The 20,612-nt window shown below is 41.9% G+C and overlaps 1 protein-coding gene across 1 annotated transcript; it reads right to left on the bottom strand.

The window, feature by feature from the left end:
* Window positions 1-1,063: 1,063 nt before the first annotated feature.
* LOC134291599 (uncharacterized) lies at window positions 1,064-5,533 on the bottom strand. Its single transcript, XM_062859549.1, has 2 exons — window positions 3,815-5,533; window positions 1,064-3,221 (listed from the first exon to the last, which is right to left on the bottom strand). The coding sequence occupies exons 1-2, from the start codon at window positions 4,890-4,892 to the stop codon at window positions 2,989-2,991; spliced, it is 1,311 nt and encodes a 436-aa protein (XP_062715533.1). The 5' UTR covers window positions 4,893-5,533; the 3' UTR covers window positions 1,064-2,988.
* Window positions 5,534-20,612: the final 15,079 nt, after the last annotated feature.

The following is a 20,612-nucleotide window of genomic DNA, read 5'->3' as shown; positions in this document are numbered from 1 at the left end:
GAACGGTTCTAGCTTCGCGTAAGATTTACCAATCGAGCTCAAATTTGTGCCAATAATGATGCACATATAATAGATTGATAAACAGTCAAAATTGAGGATTTTTGATCCACTCTATGAAAAGTTACAGCATGTTGAACTTTTTTGAGAGAGAAAAAAAAAGTTCCCTATCCCAAAATTTTTGGCCACTCCCTGTATTTCTTACGAAGTTCCAGAAAGAAACGCTGATGGAATTTATAGAGAAATGCTTTTGAAGGAATTTCTGGATGGATTTTTATTTCCAGTCCAGATTAATCCGCAATCACATGGAATTTATAGTATCTCATTGTCTTCTTTTGTTTTATGCCGGTTACCCGTTATTCATCTGCAGCTGAGAAACAAAGAGTGAGAGGCTTGTTATTAAACATTAGTTCGTAGAAACTCTAATATTATCTAGAAATTCTGAATTCCATTTCGAATTTTACCCATTCATCTTCTGTATACGACCATTGTGCATAAAAAAACCCGTTGGCTCCTTCATGTCAAAAGCTCGGAAACCCACTTCCAAACAAGGGGCCATGCCGCCATGGCTCAGAGGGCAGGAAAGTTTCGCTCGGTTTCCATTTTTACTCTCCGGTTTAATTTCTTTCGGTGTCTGGTTGCTTTCAAACCGAACGAAACGAAGGAACGTGAAGCGGTCTCGGCCCTTTTGGGGGACCGACCGACAAGTGTCACTCCGAAGCGGGTCCTCCCACCCGGACAACAAACCGCAGCTATCAACACAACGTACAACAACTTGAAACAAATGACACTTGAATGGTCGTTTGACGCGCGCTCGCTATAGGTACTACAGAATAGTAAAGGAGAGGAAAAAAGGGAAACATCAACGACCTGCTTCTTTGGCAACAGGGATGGGCTCTGGCTGAGCTACTGCTGTGGGAGAAACGGCATCTGGTTGATGGAAGTGTCGTGACGTAACGTTTTATTAATCTGAAGGACTAAATGCAGTTCTCTATGTTAAAAAATGTTAGTTTGAAAGATACACTTTTGAAACATTCAAAGTATTACGTTCCATGTATGTATGAAGTATCAGGTATCAGGTATCAGAAGGCCGGCTCCAGAGGCACGTTATCCTCCATTTGGGACATTTGTGCCATCGCCAAAATAACAGCCTATTTCATCATCTACCTGAGGGAAAAGGAAGGAAAAAGGATTTGGATGGGGATAGGGACAGGTAGGGAAATAGGAAAAATACCCTGGAAGAGGGTACTAACGCACAAGCGTACCACAATGGGTTCAAACAGCGCCCTGAAAAGGGCACTGTAATAACGCATAAAGCGAAAGAGAGCCTATAGCTCTTTACCACAGCGGGTTAAGAACAACAGAATATCCTGAAGATTCAGGTTTCTGAAGTCAGTTTCACTTAATAAGTGTTTACCGAATACTCGGAAACGCAGTTGTGCGAAAACTGGACAGTTACATATCAAATGATACGAAGTTCCATAATCGGATTCATAGCTATCACAGGCAAATGAATCAGCTTGCTGAATATTCGCCATGTGATAGTTGAGTCGGCAGTGGCCAGTCAATGCTTTGACCAGCATGCTGCAATTCTGCTTAGACAGATTAATTGGATACTTCGCCACCCGTAGAGATGGCTCAGCACTATACAATTTGGTTTGACGACATGACTCCAAACTATTCCAATATTGTCTGTGTTGAGTGACAGCCCAGGTGTGAATCTGAAGCTTAATCCAACACTTCGATATCGGAATAGCTGGCTCAGGGCCAATGAAGTCATGTGATGCTCCAGAGCGAGCTAACTCATCAGCCAATTCATTTCCAGCGATGGAAGAATGACCAGGTACCCATAGAAGGTGAACAGCGTTTGCTGAATTCAGCTCCTCGATTTGAGTTCGACAAGCGATAACTATCTTCGACCTGGAGTTGGCCGAAGCAAGTGCTTTAATAGCAGCCTGGCTATCTGAACAGAAGTATATTACTTTGCCCATTACGTGCTGCTGAAGTGCTGATTGCACTCCGCACATAAGAGCAAAGATTTCGGCCTGAAAAACGGTACAGTGTCTACCAAGTGAATAAGACTGATACAGCCTTAGCTCACGAGAATAAACACCAGCACCTGCTCGACCTTCGAGAAGGGAGCCATCAGTGTAACATACGATGCCGTCTGAAATACTTCTTTCCAGATAACCAGATGTCCACTCTTCCCGGGAAGGGAATTTCGTGGAAAATGTCCTATATGGAAAATTACAAGCAATTGTAAGATCACTTGGAGCAAGGACAATTTTGTCCCAATTCACCAAAAGTGGAAACAACGAGGTGTGTGTTGAACTGCGGTTCACAGGAGTTTCCTCTAGTAGACCGAGTACCCGTAACCGGTAAGTGCAAGAAAGGGCTTCTTGTTTGAGATGAATGTGTAGTGGGGCAACGTCAAAGAGAACTTCTAGCGCTGCCGTAGGAGTTGAAGAGAACGCTCCAGACATCGCCATTAAGCACATCCTTTGGAGATGGCCTAATTTTGATTGGACCGTTCTCACTTCACCCTTTTGCCACCACACAAGACATCCATAAGCCAATATTGGCCGAACCACAGTTGTGTAAATCCATTTGATATACTTGGGTTTTAGACCCCAAGTTGTACCAAAAGTACGCCGGCATTGCCCGAAGGCCATACAAGCTTTCTTGATTCTGAACTCAATGTGAGGTGTCCAGGAAAGCTTGGAATCAAGAATGACTCCAACGTACTTTACCTGTTCAGTCACATCGATTTCAGAATCAAAGAGACGCAAAGGACGAACGCCATTACGGTTTCGCCTTTCCGTGAAAAGAACAATAGATGTTTTACTCGGATTAACCGAAAGGCCATATTGGCGACACCAACCCTCAACTACCTGAAGGGCGTTTTGCATCAGGTCGAAAAGGGTGCTGATGCACATACCAACTAACAATGTTAGGTAGTCGTCGGCAAAACCATAAGTAGGAAAACCGCTATTATTGAGTTGCCTCAATAGCGTATCTGCTACGAGATTCCACAAAAGCGGTGATAAGACTCCCCCTTGGGGGCATCCACAAACACTCAATTTCCCAATCCCTGCTAGACGCAATGTCGAGAAGAGATATCGGTTTTTGAGCATTTGGTGAATCCAATTGGAAATCATTGGAGATATACCATGACTCCGTGCGGCTTCTAATATGGCATCGAAAGGCACGTTGCCAAAGGCACCCTCGATATCTAAGAAAACACCCAAACAAGATTGCTTTTGAGCGAATGCTTTCTCGATATCGTAAACAACCTTGTGTAAAAGAGTCACAGTGGACTTACCAGATTGGTAGGCATGTTGGTTCACATGAAGAGGCACGTTGGCCAGATGAACATCACGGATATGATGATCCACAATGCGTTCTAAGCATTTCAGAAGAAAAGAGGTCAAACTGATAGGTCTGAAACTCTTTGCTTCTTCATACGACGCACGACCCACTTTCGGAATAAACTTTACAGTAATATTCCTCCAGGATTTGGGAATATACCCTGTAGCAAAACTGCAAACAAGTAGTTTTTTCAAAACATGTTTGAAATAATCAAATCCCTTCTGAAGCAAAATAGGATAAATCCCATCTGCCCCAGGAGATTTGAAAGGAGCAAAGCTATTAAGAGCCCACTCAATCGATTCTATAGTTACAATACTCCGAGCCGAAGCTAAAGAATCATAACTACAAGAAAAGACATCAGGATCATCCGAAGATGTAATATCCACACATCCAGGGAAGTGTGTGCTGAATAAGCATTCCAGAACTTCCTCATCAGAGGAAGTCAGACCGCCATTTGGCAAACGAAGTTCGTTCACCCGGAAATCCTTAGATTTCGCAAGGATTTTGTTTAACCGACTGACTTCACTCAAGCTGGAAACATTTGTACAAATGTTTTTCCAGCCGGATCGTTCAGCAGACCGGAGAGCTTTCCTGTAGGCCTTGCGAGCCGACCTGAAAGCCTCCGAACCAGCCGAACGTCGTCTGTTCCAACTCTTTCTACATTGTTTCCTGAGTTTCGCCAGATCAGAGTTCCACCAAGGGGTTCCTCTTGTGATCTTCACAGACCGTAGAGGGCATGCTTCTTCAAAAGCTTCCATGATAAAGGTCGTTGTAGTATCAACGGCATCATCTAAATCACTTGGAGTGTCAATGGATGGTGAATATCCATGAAATTTGGCTGCAACCAAATCAGTATAAAGATCCCAGTTTGTTGACCGAGGATTCCTGAAACGCAATGTTTGCGAAGTAACATTTAAATGTTCAAAAAAGATATAGCGATGGTCAGATAAAGATTCTTCATCTGACACATGCCAATTGGTCAGCTCGTGACTAATTCTGCTAGAGCAAAGCGTTATATCTAACACTTCCTCTCTAGCAGATACCATGAAGGTTGGGCGGTTGCCTATGTTAAGTAATGCAAGATCTGTACTACTTAAGTACTCCATCAAACTGGAGCCTCTCAAGTTAATGTCTGAGCTGCCCCAGATGATATGGTGAGCATCACTGCCAACAATTAGCGGAAGGCCTTTTGAAGTGCAGTATGCGATGACTTGTTTGAAAGCATCCGTAGGGGATGGTTCATCATGTGGTAAATACACAGAACAATAGACGTATTTCCTGTTGAGGTTTCCAACAGATACATCAATTGTGATAGCACATACATCTCTGGTGGTTAGTTCAGAGATGAGTGTAGCAACTATTGCGTTGTTGACAAGCACACAGGCTCGAGGCATGACACGCGAGTTTGCCATTTCATGTTTACTGAAAGTGGCAAACACCGGGTTCACAAGGTTTCCTAGATAGAAATTTCCCTTACGAAAGTAAGGTTCTTGTACCAAGGCCACTTGGGCTGTACCATTTTGCATAAGTCTGCAAAGATTGATCGTTGCTGTTCTTTTATGCTGAAGATTGATCTGAGCTATCCTAACCGTAGCCACTACCCAAACTAGGTAAGATTAAACTCTTCGCAACAGCAGCACAACAAAGAACAGCAACAATAAAACCAAATCGGTATCGATTGGAAAACGCCAAAGGCGAGGATACACAGAATACACTGTGTAAATCGCATAATGCGAAACCATATAGGTGAAAATTTAAACTAATTAACAACATCTTCATAATCCCGCCCTTATTTAGCCTCAAGTGAGACTAAAGAAGGGCAGCTGATTGTCTCGGAGAAACACAAGGTCCACTGCACCATTGCTCCGGTTAGCGCAGTAAGGGCTACATACTGTGGAGGGCGCCCTGGTACTCCACAGGCTCCGTTAGCGGTTAGGTTTTTATTAGACCCCCCTAGCCATTCATTCCTAGGCACGGTAAGCATAAAGCCGCATCACACCATGAATTAGGGGTCACCTGTTGGTGGATTCTTACCACCGGAACAGGCGGTCCGTAGTGTTATTCTTAGCCAATTGAGACAATCGCTACCGACACTACACAGCTATCTAGGCTGATCGAGAAAAGAAGTTAATATTGATGATCAACTTCATACGGACTCGAACAGCCGAACTGAAGGACTAAATGCAGTTCTCTATGTTAAAAAATGTTAGTTTGAAAGATACACTTTTGAAACATTCAAATACGTTCCATGTATGTATGAAGTAACTGAAGTCATTATGCACATAACATTTCAATGGAAATTCCATATATTGATTGTCATTGTTTTGTTCTGTTCTGTAATAAGCTATAAGATTTTCAGACTGAGCTTGACAATATGCCTGAATACTAATATATAAAACATGCTGAGAACTCTTTCCAAGCGGAACATTTTTATTTCAATTCGTTTGACTTAAAAGCTCCATCCACGACAAAATTGCTCACCAAAAAAATCAACAGCGAGACAAAGAATAATATACATGATACTAAGACAGCAGCGCGATGGCTTATCAAACAAGCGAGCGAAGCTGCACCACTCCAAGAAACGCCCAGCTATAGGATGGAGTGGGAAATTGCCATCTAAATTGTGTTAAAGTGACACACTCAATTTTGTCTGGTGGAAGCGTTCAGTCTGCGACGAGAAAAGAAGCGAGTGATTTTCAACCTTAAATGTCACATCGAAGAATGTTTTCCTACGATATCGTTCACAGCGAGCAATTATTGGCAGGGGAAATGGCTGAAAATAAGGGATAAGATGTTTCAGTTGGTGCACAGTTAAAACGAAATCCATCTAATAGAGCACTAGACTTTGCCACTGCTCTAGTTTTCGCCCCCTCCATACAAATTCCTTTTTTGCCTTTCTCGTACACTAAGTGTACTGGAAAGGCTATATGTTCACTCCAAAAATGACTTTTCGATAGAAGGCCCGGAGGGTCGAGTCACACATACCAATCAACTCAGCTCGACGAATTGAGGTGATGTCTGTGTGTATGTATGTGTGTGTGTATGTATGTGTGTATGTGTGTATGTGTGTGTACAAAAAAACTCACATCATTTTTTGGCAGTAAACCGCATCCGATTTCAATGACTGACGGTTCATTCGACGCGGAATCTGGTCCCATTGTTTCCTATTGAAAATGGTTCGAATCGGTCCAGCCGTTCCGGAGATATGGCCATTTAGGTATTCCGGAACGGTACCCCAGGAAGGGACCAGATATGAAAATGCATCAAACCTATGCATGCGACACATTAAACCACGGCATTTTCAATAACCTGATGAGCGGTAAGCAGGAAAATAGTTTCAGACCATATCTGAACCGGTAGTGTTCCCGAACCGGTTCTGGGCGTCCCGCTGGAAGTGGCCAAATATGCAATTGAACCAAACCCATGCATGCGACACATCAAACCATGGCATTTTCGATGACCTGATGGACAATGAGCAGGAAAATCATCCCAGACCATATCTGAACCGGTAGTGTTCCGGAACCGGTTCTAGGCGTTCCACTGGAAGTGGCCAAACATACAATTGAACCAAACCCATGCATGTGACACATCAAACCACGGCATTTTCGATGACCTGATGAGCGGTAAGTAGGAAAAGAGTCTCAGATCATATCTGAACCGGTAGTGTTCCGAAACCGGTTCTAGGCGTCCCGCTGGAGGTGGCCAAATATACAATTGAACCAAACCCATGCATGCGGCACATCAAACCACGGCATTTTCGATGACCTGATGGACAATGAGCAGAAAAATTATCTCAGACCATATTTAAACCAGTAGTGTTCCGGAACCGGTTCCGGGGTTCCCGCCGAAGGGGTCAAATCTGAAAGAGAAACAAACCCGTACATGCGTCACATCAAATAGCGGTTTTTAGATTACCTAATAAACGGCTAGCAAGTGTTTCGGAATCGGTTTTGAGTGGCCGGGAGAGGCCAAATGTAAAAGTAAACCTAATCCAGGCATGTGACACATCAAATTGTGGCTTTTGCGATAACCTGATGAACAGTTAGCTAGAAAATAGCCTTAGGTCACACTAAAGACAACTGGTAGTGTTCCGGAATGGGTTCCGACAGTCCCGTCGAAATTGTCAAACTCTGCATGTGACACCTTCAATTTGCAGCGTTTTTGGTTAACCGATGAGCAGTTAACAAGACAATAATGCCAGACCATATTTGGTTCAGCCGGTAGTTACCCAGAATCAGATCCGGGTAGTAAAATGTAAAATTTAACCAAACCCATGGATGCGGTGTATCAAATCACGACCAGTCTTGTAAACATTCGACACTTTTCACTACCTTCATTTCGTTGCCGCAGTCGTGTGTCAGCTTGCTTTGTTACATTCGTGCGCTACCGTTACCTCTTACTTACACACAACACGAGCAGTAGAACGAAGATCAATAAACATAAGAAAGGGTGAAATCAATGTCATCTGACACGATGACACGTGTGTAATTCTAGCATTACGCATAGATTCTCAGCCAATTCCGATTATGAATGTTAATATGAGTTTATTCTTGCATGTTGCATTGAATACGGCACACAGATGGGCAACATAGCTCTTGTTATGGAAGAAGACAGGAATAACAAAAGCAGAACCTTCTTCCGAAGCCGCTATCGTGGTGAAGTGCATTCGTTTGACATTTTTGTTTCGAACAGTAGTTTGATTGATTGTGTTGCGAATACCGGAGACAAAGGAGGCCGAATATCGTCGAAAAGGTTTAAATCATGGGTTCTCAAACTTTTTCAGCTTGCGACCCACTTTTGATTTTCATAGACTTTGGCGACCCACCTGTACGTATTTTCATAAAATAGGTATTTTTTTGTAAATGTGGACTAACTTAGTAATGAAATACGTTTTACCACTTTCGTTGGTTTTGATACACTTACGTTATGTAGCACTCACTCTTGGAAAAAATAGTTTTTCTATTTATAGTGTTTTTTTCTTTTTCTGAAAAAGTCTACTTAGGTATAGGTACCCAAGTGTTCAGCTTCAGTAAAAACTAAGCCTGAAGAATTTGAGCTAAATTTCCAAGTTTCTACTGGTTAAATATAGTATGGCTCTGCATGCAACACTACGGAACAAGTTTTCATGTACTCTTTCACACTTTCTAGAAATAAACAAAAAAAATACATACAATTTTTGCCTTTCTCGTACACTAAGTGTACTGGAAAGGCTATATGTTCACTCCAAAAATGACTTTTTGATAGAAGGCCCGGAGACTCAAGTCACATATACCAATCAACTCAGCTCGACGAATTGAGGTGATGTCTGTGTGTGTGTATGTGTGTGTGTATGTGTGTGTGTATGTATGTGTGTATGTGTACAAATAAACTCACATCACTTTTTGACAGTAAACCTCAACCGATTTCAATGACCGACAGTTCATTCGACGGGGAATCCGGTCCCATTGTTTCCTATTGAAAATGGTTCGGATCGGTCCAGCCGTTCCGGAGTTATGGCCATTTAGGTGTTTCGGACCGGTACCCCAGGAAGGGGCTAGATATGAAAATGCTACAAACCTATGCATGCGACACATGAAACCACGGCATTTTCCATAACCTGATGAACGGTATGCAGGAAAATAGTTTCAGACCATATCTGAACTGGTAGAGTTCCGGAACCGGTTTCGGGTGTCCCGCCGGAAGTGGCCAAATATAAAAGTGAACCAAATCCATGCATACGACACATCACATCGCGGCTTTTTTGATAACTTGATAAAAGGTAAGCTGAAAAATAGTTCCAGACCATATCTGAACCGGTAGTATTCCGGAACTGGTCCGGGTGTACAGCCGGAAGTGGCCAAATATTAAAGTGGAGCAAACCCATGCACGTGACATATCAAATTGCGGCTTTTTCGATAACCTGGTAAACGGTTAGCAAAAAAATAGGCTCACACCACATTAGAAACTACCGCTAGTGTTCCGGAACCGGTTCCGAGTATCGCGCCGGAATTAGCCAAATACAAAAGTGAACCAAACCCGTGGCTTCGTTCTATATTCACCTTAAGTGAATCAAACCCATGCATGCGACACATCAAATCGCGGATTTTTCGATAACCTGATGAACGGTTGGAAGAAAATAGGTTCAGACAATATTTGAAATTACCGGCAGTGTTCCGGAACCGGTTTAGGGTGTCCCGCCGGAAGTGGTCAAATATAAGTGAAATAAACCCATGTATGTATGTGACATATAAAATAGCAACTTTTTGTACAACCTGATAAACGGTTATATGTTTAGGCCACATTAATGATCACCAAAAGTGTTCCAGATCCTGTTCCGGGTAACCCGTCGGATTGACCCGTTGACTTCACTGGGCACAGTGTATCATATTGCTTGCCTCACAATATACAAGTTCATGTAATGGCAAGCAAATAATGTCGTTCAATTAATAACTGTAGATGTGCTCAAAGAACACTAAGTTGAAGAGAGGCAGGCCAATTTCCAGTGGGAACAAAGAGACATAAAGCAGAAAAAGAAGATTCTCAGAAATTCCCAGTTACCTATACTGCCCCCACTCGCATATGAGATGTAAAAAGTAGGAAGTGAGAAAACGGCATTTAAAGTTTGAAAACTCGTTTCCATGTTGTGGTAAAACTTTGAAAAATCGTCATAACCCGATAATAGGCCGCGTGAACTTTTGGGCAAATGCGCTAATACAGGTCGGGCTCAATTATCCGGAGTGAGATTTGATACTTCTCAAACATAATATATTATACAGATATATTATATATGGAGAACAGAGAGCTGTATAAAGCTGAAATTTTGACATTTTGTCAAGTCAACTTCGATTAGTTATCAGTCGAAATTTCAGCTTATTACAGCATTCCGTTTGCGACATATTATTTCAGGAAGCGCTAGAACCCTACTCCGGATAATCGAGTCCGACCTGTATTATATCAACACAGTATATTCGGTAACACTACTTACTGGAGCCCTTGTTGGACATCAGCGTTCACACCTGCAGAACATTCATGGTGTCAGTCCTTCTCGTGGTCGTGTTCACTGCCGGCTTTGACCAGCTGCACCTCCTACATCTCCCGCCAAGATGGACCCTTTCCAGCTCCTCTTCGACGTCCTTTAGGTACAGCTCAAGGTGGGACTTGACTTGCAGCAGATTGTCCGGGAATGCTTCGGTCACATCGTGGAAATGGCTGAACAGGTGCAAACTGAAGGTGTGCTCCACCCAGAGGGACATCGCGTTTGAGATGTAAAGAAGAGCTTCGGTGATGTTGTGGTTGAAGGAATGTTGACAAGTTAGGCAGTATTCTGCCAGGTGATCATGGGGATCCATTAAAACCGCCTTTTCATCGACACCTGCTGCAGACCGATTCCTACGTAGAGCTGAGCACGAGATCGCCTGAATGCCTTGACCTCTTTGACCAGTGCTTGTTCGGCAAGGGCTAGTCCTTCCTTGATTTTTCCGCAAACGATTTTTTTGCCGAGTGATATTCTCCCACATTAGAAGAACTCATCCACCGTGCTTCAGGTTCCACGAAACACATCTCGCGGAACGGCGTTATGGCCGGGACGGTCGACGGAAAGACGTCGGGAGAACGGAACAATCCCGAAACGGCCGGACACTTACTTCACGCACGTAATAATGACACGACGACGACGGACGCGACACATCACACAAGCACGGCGAGTTTTTTTTTGTTTTGTTGATGGTCCACTGCACAGCCTGCTTACTCTCACAGGAAATTTGACGTTTGAGAGGTGCAGACACCGCTCAAACGTCAAATTTCGTGTGAGAGTAAGCAGGCCAGAATAAATTCGTGCAGTAATCCATTGGTGATGTTGTTGGTTGCTGGACGACTGAAAGGTCAAGTCAAGCATACATTTTCAAAACGACGTATCCAGCTTTTTCACTGATCTGAGAAAATCCATGAGGAATGTTGAAGACCATTTTTCTAAAATAGTTTTAGAATAACTGGATTTTCTGAAACTTTTTCACCCTGTAGATGAGCGGGAATATTGCCTGCGCTATGTAAGAAAGAAAAAGTAGTCATTCCAAAGTCATTCCATAATGTTCTCCCGATGAATTTTGATGAAAATACACATACACCGGGTCGGCTCCAGATGGTCCACTGCACGAATTTATGCTGGCCTGCTTACTCTCACAGAAAATTTGACGTTTGAGCGGTGCCGATACCTCTCAAACGTCAAATTTCGTGTGAGAGTAAGCAGGCCAGAATAAAATCGTGCAGTAATCCATACTTCATGACAGATACACCGCTTTTGTATGGTAAGTTTGGCGTATCTGTGCTTATAAATTTTAACGAGTTAGATACGTCGCTTTGAAGATTATACTTTTTTTACGTTTTAAGTAAAAAATCATCAAAAATTAATAAGGGTTCTTTGGATTACTTTGTTAGTTATACATGTAGCAGGAAATCCGTGTTTGTTTACTTTGGCGACTTACGTCCTTTTGAAAAGTTATGCTTGAAGTCAAGCGCGCGCCAGTTCGAATTTTGGCAGAGACAGAGAGGTGAGACCATAATCTCTTTCTCTCTTTCTCTTTCTATAGTGCCTCAAAAGGAAACTAGTCGGCTCTTTCATTCCTACGGCGTTCTTATGTGAGTGAAGTCACACGCTAATCCACATCGCATCGGCACTCTTCCAATTTGTGTACGCAGCCATTTTTTACTGCGTGCGGAGCTTATCGCCATTAAGGTCCGAACACAATGTCAGCAAAATAGCAACCGGTCATTCTAACAGTTCTACATGACAGCCGATTTTAGTCCTTTTCTCACTCATGTGTTATTTGCAGCGGGGCAGCGCGGACGTCAACCACGAATAGATGAGCCGTAGTCCACATGAATTTGACATGTTTGGGAAATTGACACTTTTGGGCACTCTGACAGATCTGGGATGTGAACGACATTTGCGAATTAGTCATTACCATAAGTTATTACTTAAGTAAAACGTGTAAAACTAGCAAAAGGTTATCAAAATTTTAGCGTGCAATCGTTCGAAATTACACGACAACGCGAAGATAGCAAATAAATCAGTAAGAAATTGTGTAATGCATCGATTTACAGCACAAACAATTTTGGACGTGTTTTTGTTGTGAGCTACGGGGATTTTGGCTTTCGCTGCCCCCCTGGTTATTTGGCAAAATGACGAGATTTGTCAAAATATTACTTCTTAATAATGAAGAATCAAACCGGTTTAATAAAAATGCATTTTAATTTGATTCAAGTTGATCCTTCTGATTTAGTTGGCATTCCGCATCCGCTATGACTGTGTTTCGGCCTTAGAATTCCTTCCGTCACGCGCGTTCGACAGAAAACTTCAAGCCGGTGAAAAATACGGCAAAAAGTGGACGTACAATTTGAGCGTGGAGCAAATTGTTTACAAAAGTTGAAAGAAAACTAATTATAATTATTTAAAAACGGTGTAGATTGGTGAATATCAATCTTTTTTGCAATTTTCAGTGTTCGGTGCAAAGGTTAGTAGTGTTTTATTCGGAAAATTTTGTCTAGAAATCCCGAAAAGTGATGACGTAAAAAATGAATCTTCCCTTGTGAATGTGGTGCAGAAAACTAGGGTATTTTAACCAATAGTGGAACCCTAGCTGAAATTTGGTCTCATCGTTAACATAAAATACATAAATTGTCTTTACCGATGATTGCGCAAAAGGTTCTATATCTTTCCTACATCATACAAAAACATTTTATCTGTATTCTGCACATATTGAGATAAATTTCTGACTGTCTGATCAGTTTAGATTCGGAAACTACTGAACCGATCGGCATGAAAATTTGTAAGGGAGCGTCCATAAATCACATCACGCTTTGAGGGAGGAGGGGGCCGGTTCTACAAGGTGTGACAACTCATACAAAAATTTCAAAGATCTCATACAAAAAGTGTGATATATGGGGGAGGAGTGGGGGGTGGGCTGATTGTTGAAAATGGGCTAATTTTGCATGACGTAATTTATGGATGTTCCCTAAGTAGGGGTTTTGGGGCCGGTGAAGGTTCTTAGGAAGGTGTAGGACCCCTCCTGGAAGGTGCCATATCAATGAAACAGTTATTCCAGCCTTCTCCAGAACTAATCAAGTAAATAGAACCTGATTTGGCACGTGAAGATAATAGAAGGCAAGAAATGTTTCTAGGGGTGCGTGAGTCTTCTTCCTCACTAGGGGGTATGGCCAACGGTGCGAAACTAGCGATTTTTAATTAAGTCAAGTTCGCAGATTGTGAACGGACCTCGATACCCAATCCGTATTCAGTTCATAATTTTTGATTGGTCCTCTACTGTCAGATCGGTATAACACGCTAAAAATATTTCACACAAATGGCAAATCACGCAGAAAAAAAATACACGGTAATGAATTTTATTGGGTACTGGATTGGACACACAAAATTCAATGTTCGAAGGAAAACGTAGTTTGAGGTCTTGAAATTAGTCTATGGTATGGGTCTCATGGAAATGAAATAAAAATTTCAAAGAAACGAAAATCGAGTTAAGTACTGTCCCTTTTAATTCCAGCTAAGTATTTGCATCTTATGACAGATACGTATTTCGACCTCAACTGTAACGTCGTCTTCAGAGTCTCGTACTTGACTCGACTCGAGTGGATATCAAAAACAATATCAACACGGTTGTCGTTTCGTAGAATAGGCTCCGAAAGTCCTATCCGGATCCTTGTTTTAAACCACAATATATAGTTCAAGAGTACATATTTACTCATTTTTTGATTTTTTTATTAACCATAGTTGAAAATATATAAATTTCATTTTTTTAGCCTTTTGTCTCGTCCCTAGCTTATAACACATACTTTGAGTGATTTTTTTTCACCGTGTATGTCAGATAGGAACATTTTTGAAATCCCAGTGCGAAAAATATCGAGCTCAGTCACACAAGGTTGACCTCAAATGTTAAAGTAGAACTATTTACCATTTTACTTATTTCGAATTTTCTCATTATTCCTTTGTTTTCCAAGTTCGAGTAAAGTACAATTCCGATAAGAATACCATGCTTGATCGTTTTATTCAATATAAGCGAGATTTCGTCTTTAATTTTAGGACCCTATTGTTCATTTTCAAATTTAAAATGACAGAACAATGCATGGGTTTACCATGGGGCTGTCCATCAACCCCGTAGACCAAAATTGGTCATCTCAGACCAATTCGACCCCCCTCGTAGACTTTCTCCATAGGGAATCGCGCCACTTGGGCGGTGGCTTCTATATTCGTCTGTTTTCCACTATAACTCAGTCAAATTTGAACCAATTGACACAACTTTTGGAATGAGGTGAGATCGGTATAGTATCTACCCGTGTACAACATTTCAAGTCAATTGGTTCAAAATTGACTGAGTTATAGTGCAAAACAGACGAATATAGAAGCCACCGCCCAAGTGGCGCGATACCCTACACAAATTTTGAAATTTGTATGGAGCGTAGACCCCCCTTCCCCCAAAAAGTCTACGTGGCTTATGAACAGTATCTAATATGAAGTTTGAGCCTTGGCTTGAGCAATGATGGATAAGTGTCTATACCGTCTTACCCCGCTAATGCGACACTCTTTAATACGACACTTTTTATTCGTACTCCGCTTATTTGCCACTTGCCGAGTTAAAAAGTGTCACAGTGACGTAGGTACATTGTAAACACAGAGAACAGACGTTTATCTAAGCTTCCGCCGTTGTGTAAAATTTGGAAACGGTCACAATTAGGGACACTGGAAATTCGCAGCAAAATTTCTGGAATTTCGCGGGCTACTATTGTGAATTTCGCGGCAATTTCGCTGTACCATTTTTTTGACGGTTTTGTTAAAAAAAACTTCAATTTTGCAGGTCAAATGAATAATTTACTTGATTTTTTGATGCGTTATCATGAATTCATCGAACAAGTAACAAGTTTGATGAAAAATCAGCAAGGCATCATCGGAGTTTGGGTGCTATAGTAGTGGACCCCCTAAGCCATCGAAATTTACTTCTGCGGCTTTTTACGAAGACTACTTTATCAAGAAGACATGCAACTCTGTTATTTTCCCATACTAACGGCAAGCGTCACCGACGCCACCGCCGCCTGGTGAGCTAAGGTGGTACCTTTGTGTAAAAGTGTAAGAGTGTATTGGTGCGAGTATGAAAATTTACACACACTATCATGAATAGTGTCACCTTCATCCAGGGTGGCGCTGCTAGCAGTGACTCCCGATTTTCAGCAGTGCTGCAAGTCTTCTTGATAATGTGGTCTTCGAAACTACCGAACCCATCGGCGTGAAGACTTGTATGCAGTGGTTCACGCTAACTCACACCGACACAGCGGCTGTGTTGGTCGCTCTCAAATCGACCCTCTTTACATGCCGCACATTTCATGTGTTGCATGGGTCGTACTCATTCCTGTGTTCGGGTGCATGAAGCCTTCCCATGTGCGGAAAACACACATTTTTGGAACGGCTGGAATATGGAATCCGATTCCATGTTTGTTTTTGTTTTTGGGCAAAGTCATGTCATTTTCATGATTTTCAGAGATTTTTTCGATCGAACAGCTGAAGTAGATGGAAATGCGACAAAAACATTTCCATTCGCACCTGCTTTCCAGCTGTTTGCTGAAAAAAAAACCCGAAAATCAACTCCATCTTACCAAGTGGCCAACTGTTTGGTCGCGGCTCGGGAGACGTTTGACTGTTCCGTTTCCACTGAGCCGCACAAAAATGAGTATGAGGCCGGGAACACATGGAATGTGTGTGGCGCGCACACATTTTAAACACATTCGGTCATTTGTGCATGTGTTGCAGCGCTCTGTGCGTTGTCAACACAGCCGATGAGCGAGAAAAAAATAGCGTGTTTTTGAGGTCGGGGAAGGTTCTTATTGTGGTGTGAGATTCCATCAACTTATATAGAGGTAATCACGTTCAAAAGTATGCGTGCCTTTTTTGTAGATGTCGTTGTGAAACTGCGAGGAAAATATTTGCACTCTTGCCCCGGACGTTAGTTTTATCATTATTTACCCGTTTTACCCAAATCGACTGGGTAATATTTGCATATGCGATCTGAGTAGCCTTTCAATCGGCGTGCACTTTTGTGTGAGGAAAAATTTGCGCTAGTGTTCGTGTGTTGAAATGTCACTTATCTCTATGGAAGGGTGAAGGTGGGGGGGGGGGGGGGTCCAAGTCTATTATATTAATGAAACAAACAAACACCTTGAGAAATCGATCAAAATGCATGAATTGGTCTGTAGTGATATGAGTTGAGCTATGAATATGTTTAGATTCAAAAACACAAAGGTTTCACTTTACACAAAGGTTTACTAAACAAATTCTTTGATTGCGTCAAGGGAAGCTTTATGGCGTGCTAGTGAATTCGACGGGTGAATCGTTCATTCAGGGAGACGTACACGAGCACACTTTGTTTTGTTTTGGTTATTTCATTATAATGGTTATTCATGAGAATATCCCTGATAGAAAAATATGATAGAGCGTGCTTAACAACCTTTTCGGGCTATTTTCTTGAATCATTAGGGACATTTTAAGAATCAGCTGACGTAAAATAAGATTTTGGGAATAGATCGATATTCCAAACTAAAAATACAACAGATGGCTCTTTTTAGTGTGGTAGTAAAATCGATTTTTTTGTTTAGCGAAGAAAGTATTTCAGAACGCGAACTTAACACACAAAGTTGGCAAGCCAAACCATTGTCGATTTCAGTTCACTCACTTTTCACAAAACTCTCCCGTTTTCCAATAATTAACGTTTTTCGCGATTTCTCATACAATTTGACAGCTTTTGACTACCATTCTTCCGTGAGCCTGCGGTGAAAATTTGAGAAAATTGAGAACCGAGAGCAGCACAGCTGCAAACTAGATGCTATAAAAGTTCTTGTCCACATTTTTCGCTGCTGAAGCCTGTGAGATATAAGATGTACTGAATAAAGCTGTGATAAAGAGAATGATCACAGCAGGCGATATAGCGCATTTGAATGTGATGCGAACTGTCAAGCAGACAATGTTAGCATCCCTGCTTGCGTAGCAACAACTCCAGGCGTCACCCAACCGCGTTCACTCTTGCCTCTTGCGAACCAACGTCAGCCTGGGTAAGTTGTGTGTGCTGCACGTGAGGGGTGATTCCTTCCCAGAGAAATCCTAAACTCCACATTGGCGAATTCCTGCCAGTTTTTCGTTGAATCGCGAAAAAAAAATCGAACCAATTTATTATTTTGCTGGGAGGAATCACTCTTCAATTTGCATGCGAAAGTGAAAAAATTACGACAACACAAAAAAAGTGAAAAATGTGGTGTGATATTCATCGTGGGCTCCGGATGGTGTATGCTTCCGGATGATTTTTTGTGCTTGGACAATTATTGAGGAAGAAATAAAACACGAGCAAAATAAACCAGCAGCAGTAACTGGTTAGGAAAAGCTATAGTGATTCTGTTATTTTGTGCTTACAGCGTGTTGTTTGCCGTGGGGGGAAACCTCCGGCAATGTCCGCTGCCGAAAAGCAAGGTTAGAAAGATCTTGTTGTTTTGCATCGTGCAAATGTCGGATCGAATGCTTACAGCGTGTTGTTTGCCGTGGGGGGAAACCTCCGGCAATGTCCGCTGCCGAAAAGCAAGGTTAGAAAGATCCTGTTGTTTTGCATCGCGCAAATGTCGGATCGAATGCTTACAGCGTGTTGTTTGCCGTGGGGGGAAACCTCCGGCAATGTCCGCTGCCGAAAAGCAAGGTTAGAAAGATCCTGTTGTTTTGCATCGTGCAAATGTCGGATCGAATGCTTACAGCGTGTTGTTTGCCGTGGGGGAAAACCTCCGGCAATGTCCGCTGACGAAAAGCTAGGTTAACAAGATCGCGTTGTTTTCTTTCGTGCAAATGTCGGATCTGAAGCTTACAGCATGTTGTTTGTCGTGCAGGAAGAATCCCGACAATGTCCGCTGACGAAAAGCTAGGTTAGAAAGATCCCGTTGTTTTGCATCGTGTAAATGTCGGATCGGAAGCTTACAGCATGTTGTTTGTCGTGCAGGAAGAATCCCGACAATGTCCGCTGACGAAAAGCTAGATTAGAAAGATCCCGTTGTTTTGCTTCGCGCAGATGTCGGATCGGAAGCTTACAGCGTGTTGTCCGCTGACGAAAAGCTAGATTAGAAAGATCCCGTTGTTTTCTTTCGTGCAAATGTCGGATCTGAAGCTTACAGCATGTTGTTTGCCGTGGAGGAAGAATTCCGACAATGTCCGCTGACGAAAAGCTAGATTAGAAAGATCCCGTTGTTTGCTTCGCGCAAATGTCGAATCTGAAGCTTACATCGTGTTGTTTGTCGTGGCTGATAAATCTTAGCAATGTACGAAAAAAAAATATTAGAAAAATCCCGTAGTTTTGATTCGTGCAAATGTGGGATAGAATGGTTACAATATAGGTATCGTTTATCAAAAGGTGTCGTCAATGTCGGCTAGCCAAAAGAAGGATTATGTTGATGCAGTTTGTTTTCTGTGGCTAGTGTTTCAATGTATGACAATGGTTTATTCTCTTTATCTATAGATAGATGTATAGATTATATATGATGTATTTCATCAGATATCTCGAATTTAAACGACGGAGAAATGGGATGAATTCGGGTATAAGATTGAATAAAGACTCAAAGAGCAAGATTTTTTTCAGAATCACCAAAGCGGTAATTTTCTTAAATATTACAAGTATAGAGGCTTGCATTACAAACAAAACTTCAACAAAATCACATATGATTTTTAAGCATATGAACTATTTTGAGAGCAAGGACGGCTGTATCGAGCGACCCCGAACAACCCAAGTAACCACTAAGCCGTAAAAATTGGCACCAAGTTGGTTCTATATCCTTATGAAGAGTAATGTTAACAGAGCTCATTAGAACTACATCCTATAATAGATCTGCTTAAAAGCCAATTTTGGCGAAATATTCGGCTGATATACGGCCAGCTTCAATCTGCGTACCGAGTCTCTGGTGAAAGAGTTGTCAAAAATGGGTTAAGAAAAAAGAAAAAAAAGCTATTTACTTTCTTTATTTTTTTCTCCGGATGTTTTCCATCGAAGTCTACTTTTCTTCGATTTTTACGGCCTGATCCAGATTCGATCTGATGTCCTCGGGGTTGTTAGTCTTAAGTGGATATCGTCACGTTTCCCATCTGCTCCATCGATGCACCAAGAGATCGGTTTGCTAAGCACCGTATTTAAGGAAAAGAAGGCAACAAGTTGGGACAGCATTGATGTTCCGATCTCGGTTCCGATCCGAATGTTCCGCATGATCCGATGCTCGGATCTAAAATCGGGCACAATGTGGCCGCATTGGAAATGTATAAAATGGTTTTATGGATGGTGGAGAGAGATCTGCAGGAGATGCAGCTAGGGAAATTTGGGAGGTTGACGAGGTTCCGTAACAAGAGGAATCAAAATGGGGCCCATCGATTAGTTTTGGTGTTCGTCTTTAGGAAAAACGATTGAAACTCCACAGGTTAACATCCGATGCATTTATATCATAATCGAGGAAACAGCTATACATTTTCTGTTTCAAGTTAATGCTTGAAGTGTCCGACGACAAGCTCCCACCGCCCTATCGATCGTACGAAATTTCCGAAGAGATTTTATTGTCTTGCTTCGGTTCAGTTTTGTTTTGCTTGAAATCAGCTTTGATTGATATAAACGTCATGCACGCCAAGCCTTTTAACAGCACTGTCAGGCTTCTTATTCGGCTGATAGACACTGGGTTTACAAGCACTATAGCATAGCGTCATATACTAATAAACGGCCTATTTCAGTGCTTACAATTTATAATGCCTGAGAGCATTTGAAAATTTCCTACTGAGCCTATTGACACGAAAAAGCTGCTGTATAACCTTTAGACCGCTTACGCCAGTGCTTAGTGGTTACTTGGGAAGAGAAAAAAAAAAAGAGAGATAATGATGACGTCACTGTGCAAGCTACCTTTGCTCGTCGGAAAACATCATTCCTACAATTAAGTACTAAAATGTTCGATCTTTTTGGGAAACAAAGTAGCAGCAGCATAGTCAGAATGGTACCTCACAATGAAAACTGTATTCGGCAGCCATGGAAGCAGCTGCAACGTGTGTGATGATGTAATATAACAGTTAATTATGTTGAATGGTTGTAAGTTTATTACTCCAAATTGAGATACGGAAATTCAATTTTATGTTAAAAATGTGTAAAACTTCTTTAGAGTAGAAGAAGGATGTGAGATATAAGATGTACTGAATAAAGCTGTGATAAAGAGAA

The sequence above is a fragment of the Aedes albopictus genome, chromosome 3, assembly GCF_035046485.1.
Source record: "Aedes albopictus strain Foshan chromosome 3, AalbF5, whole genome shotgun sequence".
Classification (NCBI taxonomy): Eukaryota; Metazoa; Arthropoda; class Insecta; order Diptera; family Culicidae; genus Aedes; species Aedes albopictus.
This window is presented reverse-complemented; position numbering and strand designations above follow the sequence as displayed.